The 23,542-nt window shown below is 36.2% G+C and overlaps 5 protein-coding genes across 8 annotated transcripts; 3 read left to right on the top strand and 2 right to left on the bottom strand.

Annotated features, from left to right (window-relative positions):
• Nucleotides 1–6: 6 nt before the first annotated feature.
• On the bottom strand, nt 7–5,216 carry LOC149623365 (uncharacterized). Of its 4 annotated transcripts, XM_089853173.1 has the most exons (7): nt 4,474–5,216; nt 4,312–4,396; nt 3,664–3,796; nt 3,535–3,581; nt 3,341–3,415; nt 2,843–3,134; nt 7–2,454 (listed from the first exon to the last, which is right to left on the bottom strand). In XM_089853173.1, exons 1-7 carry the CDS (start codon nt 4,474–4,476, stop codon nt 1,953–1,955), a joined length of 1,137 nt encoding a protein of 378 aa, XP_089709299.1. In that variant the 5' UTR covers nt 4,477–5,216; the 3' UTR covers nt 7–1,952. The 4 variants fall into 4 exon arrangements, with proteins under 4 accessions (XP_089709299.1, XP_089709298.1, XP_089709301.1 ...); XM_089853172.1 differs by lacking the exon at nt 4,474–5,216 and having other exon boundaries at nt 4,312–4,466; XM_089853175.1 differs by lacking the exon at nt 4,474–5,216 and having other exon boundaries at nt 7–2,220; nt 4,312–4,466.
• Nucleotides 5,217–5,251: 35 nt separating this feature from the next.
• Nucleotides 5,252–7,559, top strand: LOC149623364 (transmembrane protein 41B-like). Its single transcript, XM_089853176.1, has 6 exons — nt 5,252–5,400; nt 5,642–5,753; nt 5,818–5,946; nt 6,006–6,099; nt 6,163–6,267; nt 6,324–7,559. Exons 1-6 carry the CDS (start codon nt 5,301–5,303, stop codon nt 6,630–6,632), a joined length of 849 nt encoding a protein of 282 aa, XP_089709302.1. The 5' UTR covers nt 5,252–5,300; the 3' UTR covers nt 6,633–7,559.
• A 775-nt stretch (nt 7,560–8,334) lies between these two features.
• On the top strand, nt 8,335–14,888 carry AP-2alpha (adaptor protein complex 2, subunit alpha). The gene is made up of 15 exons (XM_089853164.1): nt 8,335–8,501; nt 8,803–8,991; nt 9,065–9,207; nt 9,270–9,463; nt 9,526–9,655; nt 9,735–9,836; nt 9,910–10,338; nt 10,402–10,647; nt 10,720–11,022; nt 11,086–11,579; nt 11,640–11,812; nt 11,919–12,042; nt 12,116–12,232; nt 12,299–12,503; nt 13,178–14,888. The coding sequence occupies exons 2-15, from the start codon at nt 8,859–8,861 to the stop codon at nt 13,253–13,255; spliced, it is 2,871 nt and encodes a 956-aa protein (XP_089709290.1). The 5' UTR covers nt 8,335–8,501; nt 8,803–8,858; the 3' UTR covers nt 13,256–14,888.
• Nucleotides 14,889–14,890: 2 nt separating this feature from the next.
• On the bottom strand, nt 14,891–19,141 carry Ccdc85 (coiled-coil domain-containing protein 85). The gene is made up of 8 exons (XM_089853168.1): nt 18,898–19,141; nt 17,646–17,799; nt 17,464–17,571; nt 17,138–17,389; nt 16,826–17,081; nt 16,672–16,748; nt 16,263–16,583; nt 14,891–16,188 (listed from the first exon to the last, which is right to left on the bottom strand). The coding sequence occupies exons 2-8, from the start codon at nt 17,691–17,693 to the stop codon at nt 16,153–16,155; spliced, it is 1,098 nt and encodes a 365-aa protein (XP_089709294.1). The 5' UTR covers nt 17,694–17,799; nt 18,898–19,141; the 3' UTR covers nt 14,891–16,152.
• A 287-nt stretch (nt 19,142–19,428) lies between these two features.
• Nucleotides 19,429–23,342, top strand: Mtp (microsomal triacylglycerol transfer protein). Its single transcript, XM_089853165.1, has 2 exons — nt 19,429–20,330; nt 20,630–23,342. Exons 1-2 carry the CDS (start codon nt 20,231–20,233, stop codon nt 23,212–23,214), a joined length of 2,685 nt encoding a protein of 894 aa, XP_089709291.1. The 5' UTR covers nt 19,429–20,230; the 3' UTR covers nt 23,215–23,342.
• Nucleotides 23,343–23,542: the final 200 nt, after the last annotated feature.

The raw sequence follows: 23,542 nt of genomic DNA, 5'->3' as shown, positions 1-23,542 counted from the left end.
CTTGAATAGATTTTAACACATTTATTCGGATTTTAGAACATTTAACGGTCACAAAATACACATTTAAAACTCGATTCGGTGCTTTTTAAAACACTTATTTTTCGATAAATCGATGTCAGTCCAAATTTTTTTTTTTGGGTTACAATCGTGTTGAATTAAAATTTTCTCAATTTTTAATAAATTTAAAAAACTCGTGTCAGGAGTCTTTGGCAGCGGGTTCATTTTCAATGTAAATACTTAACAATAGTAACATTAGTTTTGATTTGTTTAAAATTTTAAAATCGAAGTTTTGTTTTTTAGTTTTTCTTGGGTTTAGAACTTTAGATTAAGATATAAGTATTTCGATTATTATTACAAAAAGCAGTATAAATTGTGAAAAAGTACAAAGAACCTTGTGTTTATATATGTGTGTGTGTGTGTGTGTGTGTGGTGCATTATCGTTTTTTTCGTTTGATTTTAATATATCGTGTGAAAAAATAAGTTTACGTTTCATAGATATAACATTTTCATGTTTCTCGATATGATAATTGTTTAGTTTATTTTTTTTTGTTTTAAATGGTTTTGATCCAGTAAAATGTATATATTCGTATAGAAAACCTACCTAATATCATCTACTTACGTTAAAACATACAAAAATTTATATAATTACTACCTTAACTAATTAGTAATAAATTAATATAAAAATTTCTCGTATCAAAACCGTTTTAAATTTTTAGTTAGTTAAAATGATTATTTTAAGCGGAAACATATGAACGTCTTATATCTATGATTTGATTTTAAAATCGCGGGGCTGCCCTTTAACCTTTTATTAATTACCCACCCTTTCCATGATCTGAGAAAATTGGAAATGAATTCAACTCTTTTGATTTTTAAACTTTCTCAAATTCAAATACAAATTCAAATTCAAAATTTGCGTGCTCAAATTAATTAAATGATTCTTAATAAGTGTCTTAACATCTAACATCAAATATGTAACCCTGACTTAATATAGCTTTAAGCCCATGAAGAATTTTTTTGTTTGTTTGTTTGTTTGAAAACCTCTACATTCATATAACGATAATCTAAAATCTATAATATGATTAATTTTTTTTTCTTCACAACATTTTTCAAATTCTTAATTAATTCAACTTCTCCAACTTTACCACTCACCACTGTATATGTATATATTTTAGGCAGTCCCGTCTTAATTTGATAATTAATTAATCTACCTCATTGTCTAACTCTTTGGATGGTAAACACGTCAACACCTTAATTTCAACTTTCTCGCTGTCTATATAATATACTTTTACTTTTCAATAACGAATGATTATATTTTATTTCATTTATTTTTTTGCAACCCAAATTATTTTGCAACTTCTTATACAATCATATATATATATATATTTTTTTGCTTTTTAAACTTTTGCACATTTAGAGCAAATTCATTTTTCACGGGCACGTATTATCGCATATTCAAATGAACAACCAAAAGCCCATAGTTTTAAGTTAAACAATTATATTTAATTACACTAATCGCTATATATAACCATATAAATAACTTCCCCTACTTCTATAAATATGATTCAAAAATTTGTACTACTTGCCAAATTTTTTGAGCGCAAAAAATGGCGGAAAATATTAAAATTTTAACAAAATTTAATCGCACTTAGAAAAAATGTAGCTCAGTTAGTTTTTAAGCTCTTAACAAATGCATATATTTCGATCGATGGTTAATACGTGAATTAAATTAATGTTAACATTAATATAAAATTAGGGTCAGGTATATTAATATTTAGGGAATAATCGCAAAAAAAAATTATAAAAATTCAAGGAACTAATTTAAATTTCGCGTGTAATGTCAATGCGTAATGCTCCGTTCGGTACTTTAATTGGTCGTAATTTTTGTTTTCGTGTTTAAAAAAGGCTTAGGTTTAATGATTTCGATATTTTTTTTTTTGGTGAAATCCCCTTCTTTAAACCTCTTCGACAGTGACCCCAGAGTTTTGACTCGGCTGGCTTGGCATATTTTGATTGGATGATCCTTGTAACGCGTTGTAATTGCCTCTCACGGGCTCCGTTATCGAATAGGGTATATTTCCAGCAGCGGTAGTAGCGTTAGAGTAGGTGTTGTTAGTGACGTTTTTAATCTCAACCAGCCGAAATGCTTGTATCGGGACAGCTAGGACTTCCATGGCGCGTTGAAGAACTTCGAAGAGTGGTATAGTCGAGTTGGCCAATGCTCTGAGGATATTTTGTAAGAGGATAAAAGGGGGAAGTATCAGGGCGTTGAAAGTGAAAACCAAAAGTGGTTTAATTAAGAGATCTGTCAGACGCATCAAAGTGCCGGTTAACAAATGACCGCTGACTCGAGCCACGAATGATAACAATTCCAGAAATAAGGCAATGACAAAATCGGCCACTGGTTGAATAAAAGCGAAAAATTCGCCCCAGTATTGATGGCCGTAACTTTTGACTCTGTGGGTGAAAATTAAGTTTTATTTTAATTACCATTTTTAGTCGTAACAATCAAAATTTTCTACAAATCAAAGTGTTAAAATTTGTCAGAGAAAATCAGATATTGTTTTGAAATGAAAATATTTTTAAACTCTGCATTTTCTAGATTTAACAGTAATATTAATAAAAATATTGGTAGCGTTAGATAATGTTTAGGTATTTTTCGTGGTGGAAGGTGAAGCATCCTCGCAGGGGAAACGTTCTCGTGTATTTTCCCATAGCCCCTGTAGAAATGTTTCACCCTCAATACACCGTTGCCCAGGGAAAAGCTAACTTATAGGGGCCTGTCCGCGTTTTTACTCCCATTGAAAATTATATTTCATTTTGAATGACTTTACTCAATACTTACGCTGTGGACAAAGGACTTAGTGTTCTGCATGGTTCGTGATAATCAGGGTTTAAATGACTGCAATTCCATTCCTCAAATTTATACTCCAATCTCGGGGTATCATTTGGCGGATTCAGGTCAAAGATTTTGGAAAATTTTGGTCCTCCACCACCTCCACTTTTCTTTTGGGGATAAGTATTTTCCTTTGGCTGTTTCGGTTCCTTGGCTTCTCTTACGGGAAAATGCGGTGTTTTCAATTTTTTCACGAATTGTTGATGCCATTTTGGCGGTTTTTTCGGATCTGTAACCATATCTTGAGAGAGAAAGAGAGAGAGAGAGAGAGAGAGAGAGAGAGAGAGAGAGAGAGAGAGAGAGAGAGAGAAAGAGAGAGAGAGCGGTGAATAATTTGAATGTTATTTACGGACACTAGTAGAGGAATTGAACAGAAGTAACTAGGCTGGTCGGTAACGAAGGTTTCCACCCTGTATAACCAGAAGAACGTAATATTTAGACACTAACCTTCGTTATCATTCAGGTTGATTTCAACGCACGCGCCCTTGTCAGGGCTTGTTGTTGGATCCGATCCATTTGTACCTTGAAATAGAATTAAAAGAAAAAAAAACCCAATAATTAACAATTTTAAACGAAAGTAAGCTTTTTATTTTAATTAAAAGAAGTTTAAAATTTATTGCATGCGACAATTACAGCGTTACCATAGCTTTGAGATTCATCATGTTCAGATTTTAGGCCAGAAGTGATACTAATGGTACAGAAATAAAATATATCATAATTGTCTAAATTAAAACCCCGAAAAAAAAATAAAATAAAATAACTGGTCTAACCTTTCAGTTTTAGGCAATTTTGGTACAGCCATGGGCTGGCTACCACCTTTAACTATAACATTGACCTGCTTTGACCCCGTGTATATAACGCTGGCCTCTTTTGGTCCTTTAGATTTTAAGGGTTCCAATTCACCTAAAAACATTCCACCAATAATTTTGCCACAAATATCTCTTAAAATTGTATAAATAATAGGTTCATTTATTTGAATATGGACCAAGATTTGCGTAATTTAATGATGAATCCGATTACACAAAGTTACTTTCAAGCATCAAAAACTTTAATAGCAAACAACCACAAACAAGAGAAAAATAGGCCTAAAAATAATCTACTACGTTTTAAATTATACCGAACTCCTAGTCTGGTGTAAAACCGTGAAACCCTACTAAAGGGGCAGGTTTTATTTTTCTTGAAAATAAAACACCATAGGTTCCTTTAATGATCGCAGGTCGGATAAAAAAAATCAATATGCAAGGTCAATAACTCTGTGACCCTGTGGGCTACACTATATGACCCCCTTTCTATGAATTATTTAACACTAAAGCGTTGATAACACCGCCCTAAAAATTAGGCCTAATTTTTAACCCTAATAAGGGGAGGATTAAAAACAGGGAGGAGAAACATTGGGTTAACAGGTGTAAAATATTTACCGGATCCTTGTTTGTTTATTTCCGTTCCATCGGTTCCCGTTTCATAATCGGTTTCTCCCTCTTTCTTCTTACCAATTTTTCGAAACTTTGTGAAATTTCCAACAATACTTATAAAACAATCATCTGATAAACATTGATCTGATAAATCCATCGGCTTCTTACCATCTTGTAGAAGCTCGATGCTTAAAATGGACTTTTCCAAACGCAGTCCCCGCAAAAGCGGAAGTTAGACCCCGGCGGCCGGGATGCACTGGGAACAAGCACTCTTTAAGAGCTCTATTGATTCCACGCTCCTAACCTCAGTGTTTACGCGAAAACTGTGGTTAATATTCCGCAGCAACGCTTTGATTATTTTGCAAGATAATTACGAAGATGCTCGAGGCCGACCGAGATTTGATTGGAAGATTGCGAAAGAGAGGGAGAGGGAGAGAAATAATTAATTAGATTTTCACGACAGTAGCTATCCAGTTGTTTGAGAAATGCAGCTCCAAAGTCATTATCGGAATCTACAAGAGGGAATTTTCACGGTTTTCAAGGGGGATAAGAGATAACCAATGGCAATCTCGCGCTTCCGGCAGATTACGTCATAGAAAAACTTCTGGGATAAATAGGATAAGAGAAGAGAAGCCATAGGAGGTGTTTCTCTATGGTTGCCCATAGCAACCGCGCGACTTGTAATGGGCTTCGGGTTCAATATGTCGTAACTCCGGAGAAAAATAAGTTATTCAATATAACGGGGTACAATTTTTGGGAGTATTTAAAAATTAGTTTATCGTATACCATCCTAAAATATGTATTAATGTAATTAAGCCTTCCGTTTCCACGTTTAGTGGATATTTAGTGAATAGTAGTGCAATTGTTGATTCTGTAACCATTTGAGTTACTATGTGTTGGTGCTGAATAACATCCGTCCCAATTTCTCTGTTGACGTTCTGCGCAGACTCTCCATCCCCCGTATCCCAAAAACGCAGCTTGGCAGTGAGAGAAAAATGGCGGCAGAGGAAAGTACACCGAGAAAAAGGCTGAATGTAATTTTGGAAAATGAAACGAATGGTGTTGAAAGCAAAGCGGAAAATGTTAAAATTATAGGTAATTATAAACTTAAATATGTTACTGTACTTGCTAAATTGTGAAAATCGAACCTGGCTTCATTTGGAAAGCGAAAATTGTTACAACATGTTATGTATGAAAGTAGTAATGAAACTGTGAATGTAGAGAAAACTATTTAAGCCTTGGTCAAGATAAAAAACCTTGATGAGTTTTTGATAACTCATCCTTGAGCTAATTAAGTTATAGGATTTTCATTAAGATGATTTTCCCTAAAATTTAGATAATAAAGATGAAGGAAGTACAAGATTCGCTCTTCTCGTAGTATTAGGCATTTTTATAACATCAGTATCTTGTTTAGCAATAACATATTACAACTTTCCCAAGCTTGAAGAGTAAGTTAATTGTATTTAACCCTTTTCCCTTTTGATCCAGTTGGCTACCAAAATTGATTTTCAGAGATGAATCGCAACATTTCAAATTACCTAAAAATATAGATGATGCCAAAGCTCTGGGCAAAGTTCTAAATCATTACAAAGATAAATATTACGCCACCGTTATGGGGGGCTTTTTTATGACCTATATATTGTAAGTGGAATTTTAAATAGAATCTTTAAGAGTCTGATCATTTGTTTTGTGAAAATTAGCCTACAGTCATTTGCCATTCCTGGATCAATATTTTTAAGCATTCTTTCCGGTTTTCTATTTCCATTCCCAGCAGCGTTGTTCCTAGTGTGTCTTGTAAGTACTTTTTTAGGTGAAAATTTTAAAACAGAATAAGTTTCAAGTGTTATTTATCAACAGTGTTCGTCACTGGGTGCGTCATTTTGTTACTTATTGTCATATCTTGTTGGTCGAAAATTAGTTATTAAATATATTCCTGGCAAGGTTGCGGAATGGTCGCAACACGTAAGACAATATAATTCGTTACTGTTGTCAGAAACTAAAAAAATTTATTATTTTAGGTCAATAATCATCGTTCCAATTTATTAAACTACATTATTTTCTTGAGAATCACTCCATTTTTACCAAACTGGTTTATTAATATTACCTCTCCAGTCATTGACGTTCCTCTGTTTCCGTTTTTTCTGGGAACATTCTTAGGAGTAGCTCCTCCTTCTTTTGTAGCAATTAGGGCGGGGACAACATTGCAAGAGTTAACTTCGTCAAGTGACGCTCTTTCCTGGTCCAATTTACTCCTGTTAGCGGGGTTCGCTGTTTTGGCTGTTGCCCCGGTTTTATTTAAGAAACGTTTAAGTCAAATGTTCCGATAATGATCAAACTAAAGAAAGAAAGAAATAAACTTAAAAAAAGCTTTAATTTATATATTAAACGATAAATATTGTTGTTATTAACGAATTTCATTAAGTTTAAATACATTTATATATCTTTAAGTATAAAAGGGAAAGGGGAGAGTATGTTGAAATTAGATTTAAATTATAAAGGAAATTTCCTATAAAATTGTATAAAAATTCCTAATAATTAATAGGCCTAGTTAATTAATTAATTTAGTTAGATTAAATTCATTCCTTGGAAAAAATGTGATTAAAAATATTTAATATAGTGAAACTCTTTCTTTACTGTATTTTAAAAGCGGTAATGTATGGAAGGAATTAGTTAATGACAAATTTAATTTAAACGCTGCTGAAACCAAATTGGATGCTCAAATGGTGCTTTTTTTAAATAAAAAATCTTTGAAATTAATTAATTAATTATTTAAATCACAAATAATAATTAATAATTATACGATAGCACCAAAGGGCTAGACAAACTTTAACTTTTGACGTCTTTATGCCAATGGTAATAAAGGAAAAAAAACAAAACAAATAAACACGTAAACTATGCAATTCGAGTGATTAGATCTGCGGTAGTCCAATTTTTTCCTATTTCAGCACACGTCATTTTTCCAAAATCCAAACACTAATTGACACACAAAAAAAAATGTATAAAAAACCTATAATAATAATAATAATAATAATAAGATGAGAAACCTTTATTTTCCTCAATCACTAAATATTTCCTACAGAAAGAGAAATATAGATAATAGAAATAGAGTGTGAAAATTAGAACCAAAGAAAATAATGTTGTTTGAATTTGTTCAGAGAATTTAAAGAAATTTTTTCAGTAAGCTTAAAATTTTGTGCAGTGTTTGGAATTTTTGAAGCAGTATTTTAAATAAATCAATATAGTAATGATGATAATTTGCTTTTTATTTGCAATACACCTATTTCAATTCGGGGGGGGGGGGGAGGAGAGCTTTTGAGGCGGGGTTTCGTCAGTCCCCGCCTAGGCGCCATATTGTGAGGGAAATTTAGCATAAGTTCTTCAGCGGGGCCGCACGGCGGCCCCGTTTATTGGCAGGCCCAACTGTGACGTCCCCCCCCCCTCAACTGATATAGCTCTATAGAAAGTGGTTTGTTAAATTAATATGGGATCTGCCAGACTGCCATGCCAAGTGACGTCATTTGGCCTATCTCTGTAGGTAATATTTTGTGGGAAGAAATACTTCCAAATATTATATAGTCTGGAGTATTTTTATTTTTAAGGGCAATGTACGCTTGACGAAGATTTTGCCAACTTTGAATTTGGCGGTTTCGGCGCCCTTTGATATTTCCCGCCCTCTTTTCCTATCCCCCTTGAAATTCTTTAGCCTCATAATTTTCCCGGTTTTAGAAAATGAAAATGGCTTCGACTTGTCATGTGACGTCATTTGGCCTATCTCTGTAGGCATGCTGTAGGTAATAATTTGTGGGAAGAAATAGTTCCAAATATTATATAGTCTGAAGTATTTTTATTTTTAAGGGCAATGTACGCTTGTGGATGACAAATATAGATCTTTTTTAAGGAATATAGATCTTTTTCATATATTTTTAGACGAATTATAGACGATTTTGCCAACTTTGAATTTGGCGGTTTCGGCGCCCTTTGATATTTCCCGCCCTCTTTTCCTATCCCCCTTGAAATTCTTTAGCCTCATCATTTTTCCCGGTTTTAGAAAATGAAAATGGCTTCGACGACTTGTCAACTAATGCCGGATCAAAGTCGTTATTGATTTTCAAACTTGATTAATTTTTAATCTAGATTATGCTTGAAGTTATCTCTTAATATAAAATTTCAACGCGGGGCTTCGATTTACGGTGGTTGTGAGTATAATAAAACCTTACGAAATATAATTAAACTTTAGTATTTCGCTAAGCCTTGTATAACCCTAACATCTATGGTGGTGGTGGTGGCAAGTTGAACTGAAGTGGGCGTTTTTCAAGTATTTCTGACCTCAAAGGCTAATTTTATGATTTACTACGTCCGGCGTTATTAAATTTATCTAGTTTTAATCGATTTCTGTATAGTTTCGCTAAATTTAATCGTATTTTATTGTAGATTTAATCATAGTCGCGTTATTTAGGTCAACAATTAAAGTTAGATACCATCGGGATTTTATTACAGAATATAAGCAACCAGTTTTATTATTAACTGTGGACTAGAAATAAGGAGTTAAAACCATGCCGGCGGTAAGAGGAGAAGGAATGAGAGGCTTGGCCGTCTTCATTTCCGATATAAGAAATTGTAAGAGCAAGGAGGCAGAAATTAAAAGAATTAATAAAGAGTTGGCGAATATACGGTCTAAGTTCAAAGGTAAATATTGCCACTCCTACGCGAGTGGGTACAATTTGGGACTTTTAACTTAAATAATTCATTGGAAATGAAGGAGACAAGACTCTAGATGGTTACCAGAAGAAAAAATATGTTTGCAAACTACTCTTCATATTTCTTCTTGGTCATGACATTGACTTTGGACACATGGAGGCCGTTAACCTTCTTAGTTCAAATAAATACTCTGAGAAGCAAATTGTTTGTTTGATTGAAACTTTTAATTTAGATTATAGACTAAAAATGAATTGAAAATCCTTTAGGGTTACCTTTTTATTTCGGTTCTTATGAATGCCAATAGTGATTTGATGAAACTCATCATTCAGTCAATTAAGAATGATTTGTCATCTCGCAACCCCATTCACGTAAACTTGTCCTTACAATGCATCGCTAACATTGGAAGCAGAGAAATGGCCGAAACGTTTGGCTCTGAAATACCAAAGCTTCTAGTCTCGGGGTATAATTGAAGTTAGGATACTAAGGTCAATGTTAGACTAAAGTACTCGAATATTTCTATAGAGATACAATAGATGTGGTAAAACAAAGTGCCGCTCTATGCCTACTGCGTTTATTTCGCACATTACCTGATATTATTCCCAGTGGGGAATGGACTTCGCGTATTATCCACCTACTCAATGATCAGCACATGGTAATAGTAAGGTTCTTACTGCATGCTGACGTCCCCCCAAAGAAAATCACGTATTCATGATCAGAAATGTTTTTAATAGGGTGTAGTGACAGCAGCTGTTAGTTTAATAAATGCCCTCGTCAAGAAAAACCCAGAGGAATACAAAGGCTGCGTGTCATTGGCGGTGTCTAGATTAAGTAGAGTAAGGATCAGTGTGTTTATACTCTTGAGTAGAATTATTTTCAAACGACGTTTATGTTGAATAAAACTTGCAGATAGTTACAGCCTCTTACACAGACCTTCAGGATTACACCTACTATTTTGTTCCTGCTCCTTGGCTCTCTGTGAAGCTTTTGCGTTTGCTTCAAAACTACCCTCCTCCCGATGACCCCGGAGTTAGAGGTCGTTTGACTGAATGTATCGAAACTATTCTGAACAAGGCCCAAGAGCCACCAAAGTCTAAGAAAGTTCAGCACTCCAATGCAAAAAACGCTGTTCTCTTTGAGGCTATTAGCCTAATAATACACATGGATAGCGAGCCAAATTTGTTAGTTAGAGCTTGTAATCAGCTCGGGCAGTTTTTGCAACATCGAGAAACCAATTTGAGGTATTTAGCTCTGGAAAGTATGTGCACTCTAGCCACATCAGAGTTTTCACACGAAGCTGTCAAAAAGCATCAAGATACGGTGGTCACATCTTTGAAGGTTAATGAATTAAAGTTGCTCCGTATAGTCAGAATTACAATAGGTCCGCATTTGTTTGTTTAGACGGAACGAGATGTTAGTGTTAGGCAAAGAGCGGTAGATCTGTTGTATGCCATGTGCGATAAATCTAACGCTGAGGAAATAGTGGGGGAGATGTTGAATTACTTGGAGTCCGCTGATTACTCCATCAGGGAAGAAATGGTTCTGAAAGTTGCTATTTTGGCTGAAAAATACGCGTCTGATTACACCTGGTACGTCGACGTTATCCTCAATCTGATCAGAATTGCGGGCGATTATGTCAGTGAAGAGGTTTGTATATTTCTCCTCATCTTGTAGACTTACCTTTAGCGGAGCTTGAGGAATTTTTTATACGCCTTTTAGGTTTGGTATCGCGTCATTCAAATTGTTATAAACAGAGAAGATGTTCAGGGCTACGCTGCCAAAACTGTATTTGAGGCCCTGCAAGCACCCGCTTGTCACGAAAATATGATTAAAGTGGCTGGTTACGTTTTGGGGGAGTTTGGTAATCTCATCGCTGGTGACCAGAGATCGAGCCCCATCATTCAATTTCAACTTCTTCATTCCAAATACCATTTATGTTCAGCTTCGACTCGAGCTTTACTTTTAACCACTTACGTCAAGTTCATAAATTTATTTTCGGAAATCAAAACTGATATTCAAAATGTAACGTTTTTGAATTGCATTCTTCAAAATCAAGCGTAATTTTATATTTTCATTCGTTCTCAGATACTAAAAAGTGACAATAACATTCGTAGCGCTGATGCTGAACTGCAACAACGATCAGTAGAATACCTAAGTTTAAGTAACATAGCTTCCGCCGATGTTCTTGCCACGGTTCTCGAAGAAATGCCCCCTTTCCCCGAAAGGGAATCCTCAATCTTAGCCATTCTCAAGAAGAAAAAGCCTGGAATAGCTGAAGGACTGAGTGTTAACATAGCTTTCGCTAATAAAACTCCTTCCGCCGCCTCTGTTGCCGCGAAAGCCAACTTCGAGACTGCTGCCACCAATGGCGGAAACGTTGATCTTTTGGGTATTTCTACTAACGGAGTTACCAGTAATGGTCCCACTGCCCCCGTCAACAATACCAGCGTATTAGTCGATGTTTTTGGGGATTTGGGTGGGTCTAGTACTAATGGACCACTGTCTGACTCTGGAGCTGTCCCGGGAGACGCTACTTCAGGAACAGCTGTCGTTGTTAATAATGATGAAAGCCTTAAGAAGTAATTTATTAAGTCCCTTTTAAGGAAGTAACGTTACTAATAAAAAAAAACGCACAACAGGCTGATGTATAAATCGAACGGAGTCTTATTCGAAAATGACCTCCTTCAAATTGGAGTCAAATGCGAGTTCCGGCAAAATCTGGGAAGAATGACTTTGTTCTATGGAAATAAAACTAATTTTAAGTTTAGTGGATTCACACCAAGCGTGTCTTGTCCCGGAGAGCTTTCAACAAGTAATATAAACTCACTAACTTTAACTAAGCCTTTGTTGTGAAATTTGCCAAGGCTTAAAAATTTTGGCTGTAGAGGGTTTTTTAATAACTGATACCTTGTTTCCAGAATTAAACGTGCAGGTAAGACCTGTAGAACCTGAAGTTGAAGCTGGAGCGCAAGTTCAGCAGCTCTTGAATGTGGAATGCATAGACTCCTTCTCTGAATATCCATCCCTAACGCTTCAGTTTGTGTAAGAATCTAAGTCTAATTAGCCTTAGATAGTAAACTAATAAACAGTTTCCAACTAATTAACTATTTCGTAGGTATTGTGGAGCTCAACAAAAATTAAGCCTAAAACTTCCATTGACACTGAACAAATTCTTTGAGCCCACAGTCATGAATTCCGAGTCTTTCTTTACAAGGTGGAAGAATTTAAGCAGGTACATTGTCATTAAGTGCTTTTAGATGATATCCGACGTGTTTTCATTGCCCTTTTTTATTTAAAGTCCCGCGCAAGAGTGCCAGAAAATCTTCAAAGCCCGCTTCCCCATGGATAATGAAGCTATAAAACCCAAACTAATTGGGTTCGGTATCCAACTTCTGGAAGGCATTGATCCTAACCCTGAGAATTTTGTCTGCGCTGGAATTGTTCACACCAGGATTGTTCAGATTGGGTGCTTGTTAAGGCTAGAACCAAATCGACAAGCCCAGGTAAGTCCTCTTTCCTTTTTTTTTTTTTCGTCACCACCAGATGGCTTGTTAGCTTTCCTACAAACCTGGAAATAAATTGTATGTACCCTGCCATCTACTGGTGTCTTTGAGGATTGGGATCTCTGACCCTGGATGCGAAATCTTAGAGAAATAGGCGCGCTAACTGTGGAAGAGTTCAGGATGCTAAAAATGTGACGGAATACTCCTAGGAAATGGTGACTGGTCTATGTGATTCGTTCCTCGGTAAACCGCCGCCGCCCGTCCGTTCCTCGGTAAACCGCCGCCGCCCGTCCGTTCCTCGGTAAACCGCCGCCGCCCGTCCGTTCCTCGGTAAACCGCCGCCGCCCGTCCGTTCCTCGGTAAACCGCCGCCGCCCGTCCGTCCCTCGGTAGACGGCCTCCGCCCGTCCGTCCCTCGGTAGACGGCCTCCGCCCGTCCGTCCCTCGTTAGACCGCCTCCGCCCGACCGACCGTCCGTCCCTCGTTAGACCGCCGCCGCCCGACCGACTGACCGTCCGTCCCACGGTAGAACGCCGTCTGTCCGTCTCGCGTTCCACAGTTAGCGCGCCTATTTCTCTCAGATTTCGCATCCTCCCCCATCATCCTTGAAAGGCTTTGGGATTTATAATTCTTGATACTCTGACGTTAACGAGGTTTTTATTGCCTCTTTAACAGATGTATCGTTTGACCATTCGAACCAGTAAAGATAATGTATCGCAGCAATTATGTGAACTGTTGTTTGATCAGTTCTAATAAATATACAACAACAACAATAACCACCAAAACCCTGATAACGAATAATAATTGAAAAAAAAAAAAAAAACAATTGAGACAATAAGTTCTCGCAAATTTGATAAATTAAATTAATAATACCGGTTGCTTATTTACGAAATTCTAATTGTGCTTAATTTACAATGAGAACGGTTGAAACTAAATAGGAACCAATTTTTTTATTAGCGCTAACGTCCCCCTCCAAATTTATCTATAAGTTAAAAATGGCGGAACTTATATATACAAGGTCGATAAAAAACGTAAAGTATTTCTTCACCGTTAGTAATTAATTGTTTTATAATATTATAACTTTGTTATTAGTGTTTTCCTCTCCTCCTTTTTTTTTTGTTCGTTTTGAATAATTATCGTTTATGATAATTACCTTTAATCTTTAAATGGGTTTTTGGTCAGAAGATAAAGCTCATATCATTGCGCCTCGGGGGGGCCGTCTTAGTTTTAAAATCTATCGGGGGAAGGCCCCCAACTAAAAACTTGTATTCGAAAATTGTTTAGACTTTTTTCAAATACTTACGTGCTAATTCATCGTTAAATGAAAGGTTTTTTGTGAAATATTAATCGGTTTTGTATTTAGCTGAATGGAGGATTAGAATGATAGAGCTTGGATTTGAGCTTTAACGGGTTTCTCGTCAAAATTGGTTGAAAATTGACCATGAAAGTTTTTAACCGCAATTAGTTTAAATTAAATTCATCGTGATCTTTACTCTTGAAGGATAAGGAATAAAACTCCGTTATTCAGTTATTTTTTAACAATTTTGACGAAAGTCTAAAGCTCCAATGTACCTCTACGAAAAAAAATATATATGATATTTCCTACAAGACTCGTCAGTTTAAAAAATCTATAATAAAAAACATTTTTTGGGGTAAAAATCTTAGTTTAAAATCTTAATTAGCTGAATGTATATGTAAAAATAATAATTATGGACGGTCAAAACAATATATCTTGGTAAATATATATATATATAGTTAAAAATGCTACGAAAAAAAGAAAAAAAAAGTTTCCCCGGGAGTTGAGAACTTGAGACACCAAAGAAAACGTATTTAAGTGTCTTTCATCGCAAAAATTAAACGTATTTCGTATTTCCCTTTCCTCAATTTCAGTTTGTAGTTTAATTTTAATTGAAAACACCGTAAAATTAATGGAAAGCTATTCTCTAACCCTCTGTGTTGTTTATTTTCCCCCCCTAAAGCATTCCAGTTATATTTTTAGTCCCCGGAGTTTATATATACCGTAAGTGAAGTTCGGAGAAGAGGAAAATTAAATCATTCGCTTTGATTTATTTTTTCCGTAATAATCTTTGTCCCATAGCCGTTCGTTGTTTAATAATTGTAAGGCGCGTTATTAATTATACGAGATGATAAAAATTAATTAAAAAAGGAAATTCCGCAATGTGGAGTTTTAAGTTAACAAGTACGTTAACAAGAATGTGGTGAAATTTCAAAAAAAAAAAATCTAAATTTAAAATAGAATTAAGATAATATTAATAATAAATTAATAATTAGGTGTTACCAGAAGTTAGCAGCCACACATAAGAAGTATGTTTTTTTTTGTTTTCTGGTATATTTGATGTTAATAAAATGAATTACACAAAAAAAATCTGCGGTAGTTGGTGGGTTATTTAAAAAAATTCTTTTTTCTTTATTGAAACACCGATAATACAATAAATGATAAATCCTTTCGTAAGATGAATAATAAAATAATTAATATAGAATAAAAAGGGTTAGATTTCTTTTTAGAGTTAGATCGTACCCTGAAATAAATACATGTAGTCTTTAAAAACATATACACGTTTTTTAGTAGTAACAAGAAGTTATATCAGTATCTCAGAGAGAAGGTATAAGATGCCTAAGTATTCGCGCGCCATAGTCCCAGTCCCCCTTTCAAAATACAAGGGGGGGGGGACGTAAAAGGAGGCCGGGCTATTTCGCCTCTCCTCAGTCGGAAAATACAAGTAATTTTCGTCATTCGCGTCGTCGCCCTGACGTGAGTTTTCAAGAACCAATGAGATGCTGGCTGGTTGTAATTTAGAGAGACGGGGATTGACTCCGGACAGGCTACGTTTGGACTGGAGATAAAGCTGCTGGAAATCTGGCGAATTTATACCTTCTCTCTGAGATACTAGATATAACTTCTTGGTAGTAACGATCGTTGATAGATTTAAGAATTGAATTGCAACTTTTGGATATTTACATCAGAAGATAATAAAAGAAAAGAGTTGAGGAGGTAACTTAAAAAATAATATACAATTTTCTATAAAAATATTTGACAGAAATTAATTGTTTAGTGATAAAAAAATTGCAGGAATTTGCTACAAATGTGTAGAAAATAGTAACGGGTGTTTGGCGGTTTTTTTTTTTTTTTTTTTTTTTTTGATAAGTTGGCCAACTTTGAGGAAAGAATAGTATCGGGTTTAAAAAAATAATTAATTTCCAACGTTTGATAATTAATTCTTAATTAAGGAGCGAGTGATTGTCGAGTTTTAACATCTATATTTAACCCTCTACTTACTTAATTAATTCTTGAATAATTTATTATTCTACATCCGCGTATTTTTTTTTTCCAATTAATTAATCTACATATGGAATTAATTTAGTAGAAAAGAAAAGAAAAAATCATTTGTACTGTAAACATTGTTCTATAATCTATATTAATTAATAATTAATTAAATCAGATCTGGTAAACAAACAAACAAAACAAAAAAAATGTATAAAATACTGAAATCTTTACCGCGTGTAATTCTCGATCAGTATTCAAAAAATTATGATTTAAATAATTACGGTAAATTTTAGTTGAAAAGTAATAATAATAATAATAATAATAATAATAATAATGTTATGTAAAATTGATATATTTGGTTGTTTTAACTCGGACCATCTTCTAATTTTTTCCAAACAACCTAAAATGATTAATTAATTATTATAAATTTCAACTTGTAATTAATTATTAATTAAGAGTTTAAAAGTAACTTACATTGCACATTTCACGGACCAAAGCCTTCTCTTCATCCTCTAAATTGCTGCTATCCAAACTCATGGCACCGGGAGTATGAACTAGCCTTTCGTGAACTTCCAACACTTTTAAAGCGTGGACAACGGCTTCCGGTTTTGCGATAGAAAAGCTATCTTCCCCGCCAACTGGAGCTAGCGATGATAAATCTCGATTTTGAGATTGAGAAGACGGATGAGGAGGTGGAGGAAGATGGAATTCACGGTGATGGTTATAAGGTGGGACTGGTCGCGATCCTCCTGAAAAACTACGCTCTTCCGATGATTCGGACATTTGTGACAAGTTCTACGCGTATTAATTAATTAATATAAAAAGGTGATTAATGATTATGCATGGTAGAATAAATCAAGAGCTCTTAATCCGTTATTTTTACGTGTAACAAATTTTTCTTCTCGTTTTCAACTTGTTGCAGTTTTTTCTCCAAACTTCTAATGTAAAGTAGAACTTGCTCTGAAAAATGAATGAACACCCTGTAAATTTCAATCCAAGTATGGATTCATTTTCCCGTCCGTTTTACGCACGCGCACCATTTATGATTGATCTATGACGATGAATGGCTTCTTCAATGGCAATTTGCCTTCTGGAAGGTGAACGATTCGTGAAAGGCGAGATTCTCGATGGTAGAGAGCCACTAGTTGGACTATGAGAAGATAAGACGCCAAGTTCTTCATTATTAGTTGAAGATGAGCTTCCGTCTCCGTCATCTCTTCTTCCATTTAAAGGACCACCGCATTGTGTACATAGAGATCTGGTTCTTTCGTCATCCAAGTACAAACATAACTCCTACAAATTTTGAAAATGATTAGTCTAATAAGCGTAAAAGTTTAAAATTAGTATACTTTTAATTCCAAATTATCTTTAATCATGTCATGTTGTTTGTTTTCTAATTCCCTGAGTTTGGCCTGATAAAGTGACACTTCTTGTCTCATTACAGTGGCGGTGTAACGCCCAAATCTTTGCCATTCTCTGGCTAATTTTCGTCCTTTTTGTCTGTCATCGTCTAAAAAACAACATAAGTCGCGTAGTTCTTGATTGTCATCCTGTAGACGCTGGTTAACGTCCTTCAAACCTCGAATTTCTAACAGATGGACCTTTATAAAGGTAAATTTTGAGATCATTCTAAGCTTATTAAAGTTTGCTAAAACTAAATCCGCGATTTATTCACCTGCATTCTCCTATTAACTTCTTTAATCAAATTTCCATGGTCCATCATTAATTTTAAATTATCTCCTTCCGCTTGCCTTAATCTTCTAGCCAATTCAGGAGGTGGAAGCTAATTTTATTATATTAATTTTAATTACATACAAATTTTGTTTTGGTGTTGTTTTTAAAGTGTTTTTCTTATACTTGTAAAAGTTCATCATCATTTGGCCTTACTGAGGATGCCCCAGCCATTGCAAGCCATTTAAATATTTGCAGCAATGGGCAATGGCCTTAATTGTTTTTCAACATTTAAAACATGCTTTCTTAAGTTTTTATGCCATATTTATTCATGTAAAATCTGTTTTAAAAATTATTTCAATATTAGTGAAAGCGTAAGTTCATAAGATAATATGTTCCATAAGTGTATCACGGGTTACTGAGAGCTAGTCATGAAGTGAAACGTCATAGATTCTCCCAAAAGCGACGCCTGGTGAGGCGCTGTCAAAGGCTTAGTACAGACTAAATAGGAAGATGGACTGCAAAATCGCGTGTATAGTCAATTCTCGCGTCGTTCTCGAACTAGCTCTCAGTAAGTCTCTATAGGTAGTGTCATACTTATATGGAACATATTTTATAAACTTATGGTGAAAATAATATGGTATTTGCCTATAGAGTGGTACTGAGAGGGGAGGAGCTACGGGTACGTGACGTCAATATTGGTAGTCTAAATTGTATGGCCTGAGTTGACAACTTCCAATATGGTCGCAAAAACCGAGGTAAGAGATAAGAGGGTATGACGTCACGAGAAAGTTCGTGGTAGCGGACTATTGTTACGGCTGATTTTAGGCTAATAGTGATGCTCTCAAGTCTTTCCCCTCCCCCTCGGGTCTATTTTTTCTTCGAAGTTGGATGACTCATTTTTGACTTAAAATTCCCAGACTAGTTAAGCATAGTGAGGGTGTCAGTAACACTGTACATTTCTTTCTTATCAGAGACAAAGTGTTGCAATTTAGATTAGATTATGGGGTGTAAAGTGAAGACTATAGGTAGCATAATTTGAATTCTTTATGAAAATTGCAGTTTTTCCTGTATAATTAACAATTTACTAAATTACATGATTACATGGCTTCTCATCAATCAACCTTAACAAATGATACACTTTACGCAACACTGGACAATTTTAATTAAAGTGATTACGCTTGGCGTTATCTTAAACATCTAATTTGAAATAAAATCAAAGATATGTGGGTTTAGATTTAATTTAATTAGCAGTATTTATTTAAATAAGAAAGAGTTGCACTTGCACCCCCTTCTAATTGCCAAGGCTTAGGTTACAAGTTCAACTTCACTGTCACCATAAATTGACCATGGTGCGTAATATACGTTTTAAGCTTAATTTTGTTTAATTAGATGCGAGCGATTGGTAAAATATAGAAAGTATGAATTATAGACTCACGCATTTTGTAAAAATCTTTGTTAAATCCTTGCAATTTTCATACAAATTTATTTTTTACACAAAAGAATTTTAGACCCACTACCACTACGCGAGTGTAAAAAAATGTGACCTTGAAATTGACAGATTGGTGTCAAGGGAAGATGACAGCGTGTGCGAAACGCGTTGGCGCATTTTTTGCTTGTTTTTCAATATTAAAGTTTATTCTTTTTGAAATTACGATTAAAATTGAGACTTAAATAAAATTTACGACCAAATGAAACATTAGTCGAGAACTAAATTAAGTTTTTAGACTGGAATATGCGTTTTCAACAAGGAATGGCAGTTCAATGCCTTTGAGTGTGTTATGATTTGGCGTAGAAAACGCGGGGTGCCAACACGCCTTTGAAAAAGAATTGCCTATACAATAGGACCATTTTTCAATGCGAGATATAAAGTAATAATTTTTTGTTGTTACAGGAAGGAACCCTCCAATCATCTTTGTAGGACTATTTGGATTTAAATTGGCCTAATCGTCTCAATGCCACTACGAGGTAAAGGCTTCTAGCTTTCTTGGGTTTCCTTTTCAATGTCAAGACTTTTGAGTTAGGAGGCGGGAAACTTTTTCCCTTCAAGCCAAGGAGGAAACTCGCGAGCGCAACCATTCCGGTACCTGCAGAGTAGAGCCAGTACTTGCGTAGATATCGTAGGAATGAACAGGTGAAGCGTACATTTCTCTAAACATTTTACTGGTTGGGGTGAATGACTTTGAACTACGCATGAGGTCAAATATTTTTTCCTCTCCCCATCCGCGCTTGTTTGCGCCCAGTAGACTGCCGGTTGGGTTTCTGAAATGTCGGGATAATTTTAGTGTATTTTACGCGTTTTAGACGTAAAAACTCTCAAGTTTTGTACATTTTATAAAAGATTAGTGATAAAATATAATAAGATAAGTCGGGATTCATCAAAAAATGATATAATAAGTAACAGATTTCATTGTGACACGTGGATTTATTCGGAATACCGGGGAATAAAAAATCCCAAAGAAAAAAATGCGATTAGAAACGCTGATTTTTGGACTTTTCGATAATAATTTCGCGTCCCAGCACTCGACTACGACTGGGGAAATCGCTGACGTCCTCTTAAGAAGAAGTCGAAAAGCGAGATAAGACATTTACTCTCAGTAATCAGTGCTGACTGTCCCAATGATTTTATCTTATTCTTGTTTGCCATCGCGTTCGCATACTTTTCCCCGCTATACCCCTAGGATACAGCGTTTCCAGCTCTTAGCGAGAGCGCCTACCACGAATTTTTGTTTAGAAAACTAATTTAAATAAAACTTAAATATAAATTCGTCATGGCAAATCTTCTAAACGCCGCTTTGTTCTTGGCTTTTGTTGGATTTTTGGGACCACATCCCGCGCCCGCAGTTAGCAGGCTGTATCAGCCTGGAAATGGTACGTACTATCTTTTTATATTTCAAACGTTTTATAACATCTTGCTTTCGTAAGTGTGACGCACTCTTTTTGGTACTAAGATATTTAAGAAAAATATGCGTAGATTTAGTTCTTAGCAAAATACAGAGGGGTTTTCGGCTTAATTTACTGTAACAAGTCGTTAAACCACTTTCGTATCTGTTTATCAAATGTGACTTTTGTGCTCTATATCTCGAAGTTTTTGTTTGATTCGTACGAACTATGCCGTCCTAAACTAATATTAACTCAAAAAGTCTAATTATTTCTTAATCTATTCATAGTTTACGAATACGCTTACGATAGCGCAGTTCGATTAAACGAAGTACCCACGACTGGACGCGAAGTTGGTTACAAAATCGCTGGCAAAGTGCGAGTGTCTAGCGTTTGGCAAAGTCCCGCGGACCCCAACGAAAAGTTGCTCAAGATTGAATTAAACGGCGTCCAGCTGCACGTTCATTCTGTAAAAACACCGGACCACGAACTCAAAGCCCACGCGTCACGTCTAGACTCCTCTACTAGGGTCCCAACTTTCCTACACTGGAGGAACGGCGAAGCGGTTGGCGTCTACGTAGCCAATGACGTCAAAGATGAAACCAAGAACCTTAAGAAAGGGTTGGCCAGTTTATTTCAACTCCGCAACAACGCTAACGTCAAGTCTGATCTCGAGATGGATGTATCGGGAGTTTGCAAGGTCACCTACAAGGTCCAGGGATCAAAGATTGAAAAAGTTAAAACTGGTTGTCATATTCCCGACGATGGTAATTTGGAACATTTCTCGCAAAATGAAGTCAGGTCAACGAAAACGGGTTCCCAAGCAACGTTGGTTTACGAATTGAGCTCGGATTCCTCTCTTAAGAATGTCGAAGTCAAAGAGTCTCTGGTTATGTCTGTAAACTTGTGGAGTAAGGCAAGCATCACGGCAGAAGCTCAAAGTAAACTGGGCTTCGTTTCTGAAAAACAAGGAGGTGACATCGTCGAAAACTCAAACGTAGAGGACGCTGTTAAGACGTTGGCAGCCAAGCAGAAGGTCAAGTACAACCTAGAAAAGCTGTACGCCGTACGAGAAGTTTATAATCCATGCGCTTCCGGTTCCTGCAAGAAGCTTGCTGACGTCATCAAGGAATACCGCGATAGACTAAAGCCCGAAAATATCGCCAAGGTTAAATCCGCGAATTCGTTCCTGAGGGTTGTGGAACGTATGAAGACATCGTCTAAAGCAGCCATCTTAGAGGTCTTCAAAGATCGTAACAACAAAGAAATATTTCCTCAACTTATGGATGCGGCTGCCGCGACGCAAACTGAAGAGGCGCTCATCGCGAGTATGTCCCAAATCGACCTTCTAGGAAACGAACTTGACATCAGCGAACGGTACTTCCTTTGCCTCGCTCTCTCATCCAACCCGAAGGATTTCTTGCTGAAGGAATTACTTCGTGCCAGTCAAAAGGCCAAAAACGAGAAGCTCAAATCCACCATTTTGATAGCCTTGGGTTCCGCTACAAAGACTTACTGCTCTAATAATAAAAAGTCGGTATGCGAAGGTTCTCAACTAGTCAAAGAAATTCGCCAGTATATCGTCGATGGTATTGAGAAATGTAAGGAAGATTCGTGTAAAGCCATGTTTGTTCGTGGTTTGGTTAATTTGGGAGGTCCAGAAACCGTCACGACACTTCTTGGGATCGTTCAACGTGGTGGAAAGTCGGCAATACCCGCGTTAATGGCCTTGCAATCTATCGGTCCACAAAACATAAACGACACCGTTTTGGACGAGCTATCTGTTGTCTACCATCAACTACGCAAACCTTACGATAGTACTGCTAGGTTAATAGCCATCGAGATAATTTTCCGAAGTAAATCCACGAAGTTAAAGAAGTACGTTCAAGACTTCTCCTACTCTCTGAGCAACCAACTTACCCCCGAGGTTACGACGTTCGCTTTGGCTAAGTTGCTTGAACTTTCTGAGAAAGATCAAGGTTTAGCCGACGCTGTTAAATCCGTGGCTCAAGACAAGACTGTATGGAATTATTACACTTTGGCTCAAAAGGGTTCTTCAGCGGCCTTCTCTCGTATATTGTCCCAAACTGGTGCTCTTAACGCGACTTACGGAATTTACATGGAGATGATTGGTGGAGGCGTCATGAAACGCAGCTCATTCGACGTCCTTTTGGAAAGCGATCAGTCTCAATTGAAGTTACTTAGCGTAGGTCTCTATGGCGAGGGTTTAGGCGGATTTGGAGGTGGAGATAATGATAATTCCGAAGAGGAAACGTCTGCTGGAATGGAACTAACCATTATGGGAGTTAAATTACGACCATATACCTTCTTCACCGGCACTGGTGAACTCATGGGTCATGTATGGTCCGGTACAGGCAGCGAACCAACCGCGGCGCTTCGAGCCAACTTCATGCTACAAGACATAAGGAAGTTTTACGCCCTTCATAATGGCTTGGTCGCGGAAATGGATTTGCAAGGAGCAATATCGACGGATTTGAGTGGTTCAATTCAAATATCTTTATGGAATCGTAACTCCCACTCATTGGTTAAAAGCAGCGGCGCCTTATTGATGCACGGGGCTATTCGATTGGATACGCCTTTCGCTAAGAGTCACGTTGAATTTGCCATGGGAGGCGAAGCCCTGATTGATTTCGTCACGGATTTGGATTTCTACGATAAACCCTTCAAGACTTGCATCCAAATGAACCAACCGGCTTTTAGTTTCCGGTACAATGTCCGCAAGTCCGAAAGCGTACCCGGTAGTAAGCACGTTGTTAAAACGTTGCGCAAAAGGACAGTATTGGTACCGGGAAAATCGTACGCTTTGCATAGGAAAAACTTTGTTACTTGCTCTACTATGATAACCGATTCTTAATAATTGAGATTAAACCTAACAAATTAGCATTTTTTCCGTTAATTATTATTATAATGTTATCTCGTATATTTTTGTACACTTCATATTATTAAATTAAGGTAAACAACTTTTTTATTCAAGTTTGATAATTATTGTTGACTTTCTTCTTTTAATATTTGGGATTTGCGGGCGCTTTTTGTAATAACGTAATTAACTAATGGCAGAAAAATATATTGTGAATGATAATGGGTAAGCCTATACTTTAAAAATAATGAAATAGCTTAAAGTAAGGTCATGTTACCAACTATTTTGGAACAAAGCCATTTATAATTAGCTCAACAATAACTAT

The sequence above is a fragment of the Phalangium opilio genome, unplaced genomic scaffold (genome assembly GCF_054372755.1).
Source record: "Phalangium opilio isolate 3A_F unplaced genomic scaffold, DU_Popi_V2 ptg000113l_1, whole genome shotgun sequence".
NCBI lineage: Eukaryota > Metazoa > Arthropoda > Arachnida > Opiliones > Phalangiidae > Phalangium > Phalangium opilio.
Note: the sequence above shows the minus strand (reverse complement) of the source record. Positions and strands in the feature narration are given on the sequence as shown.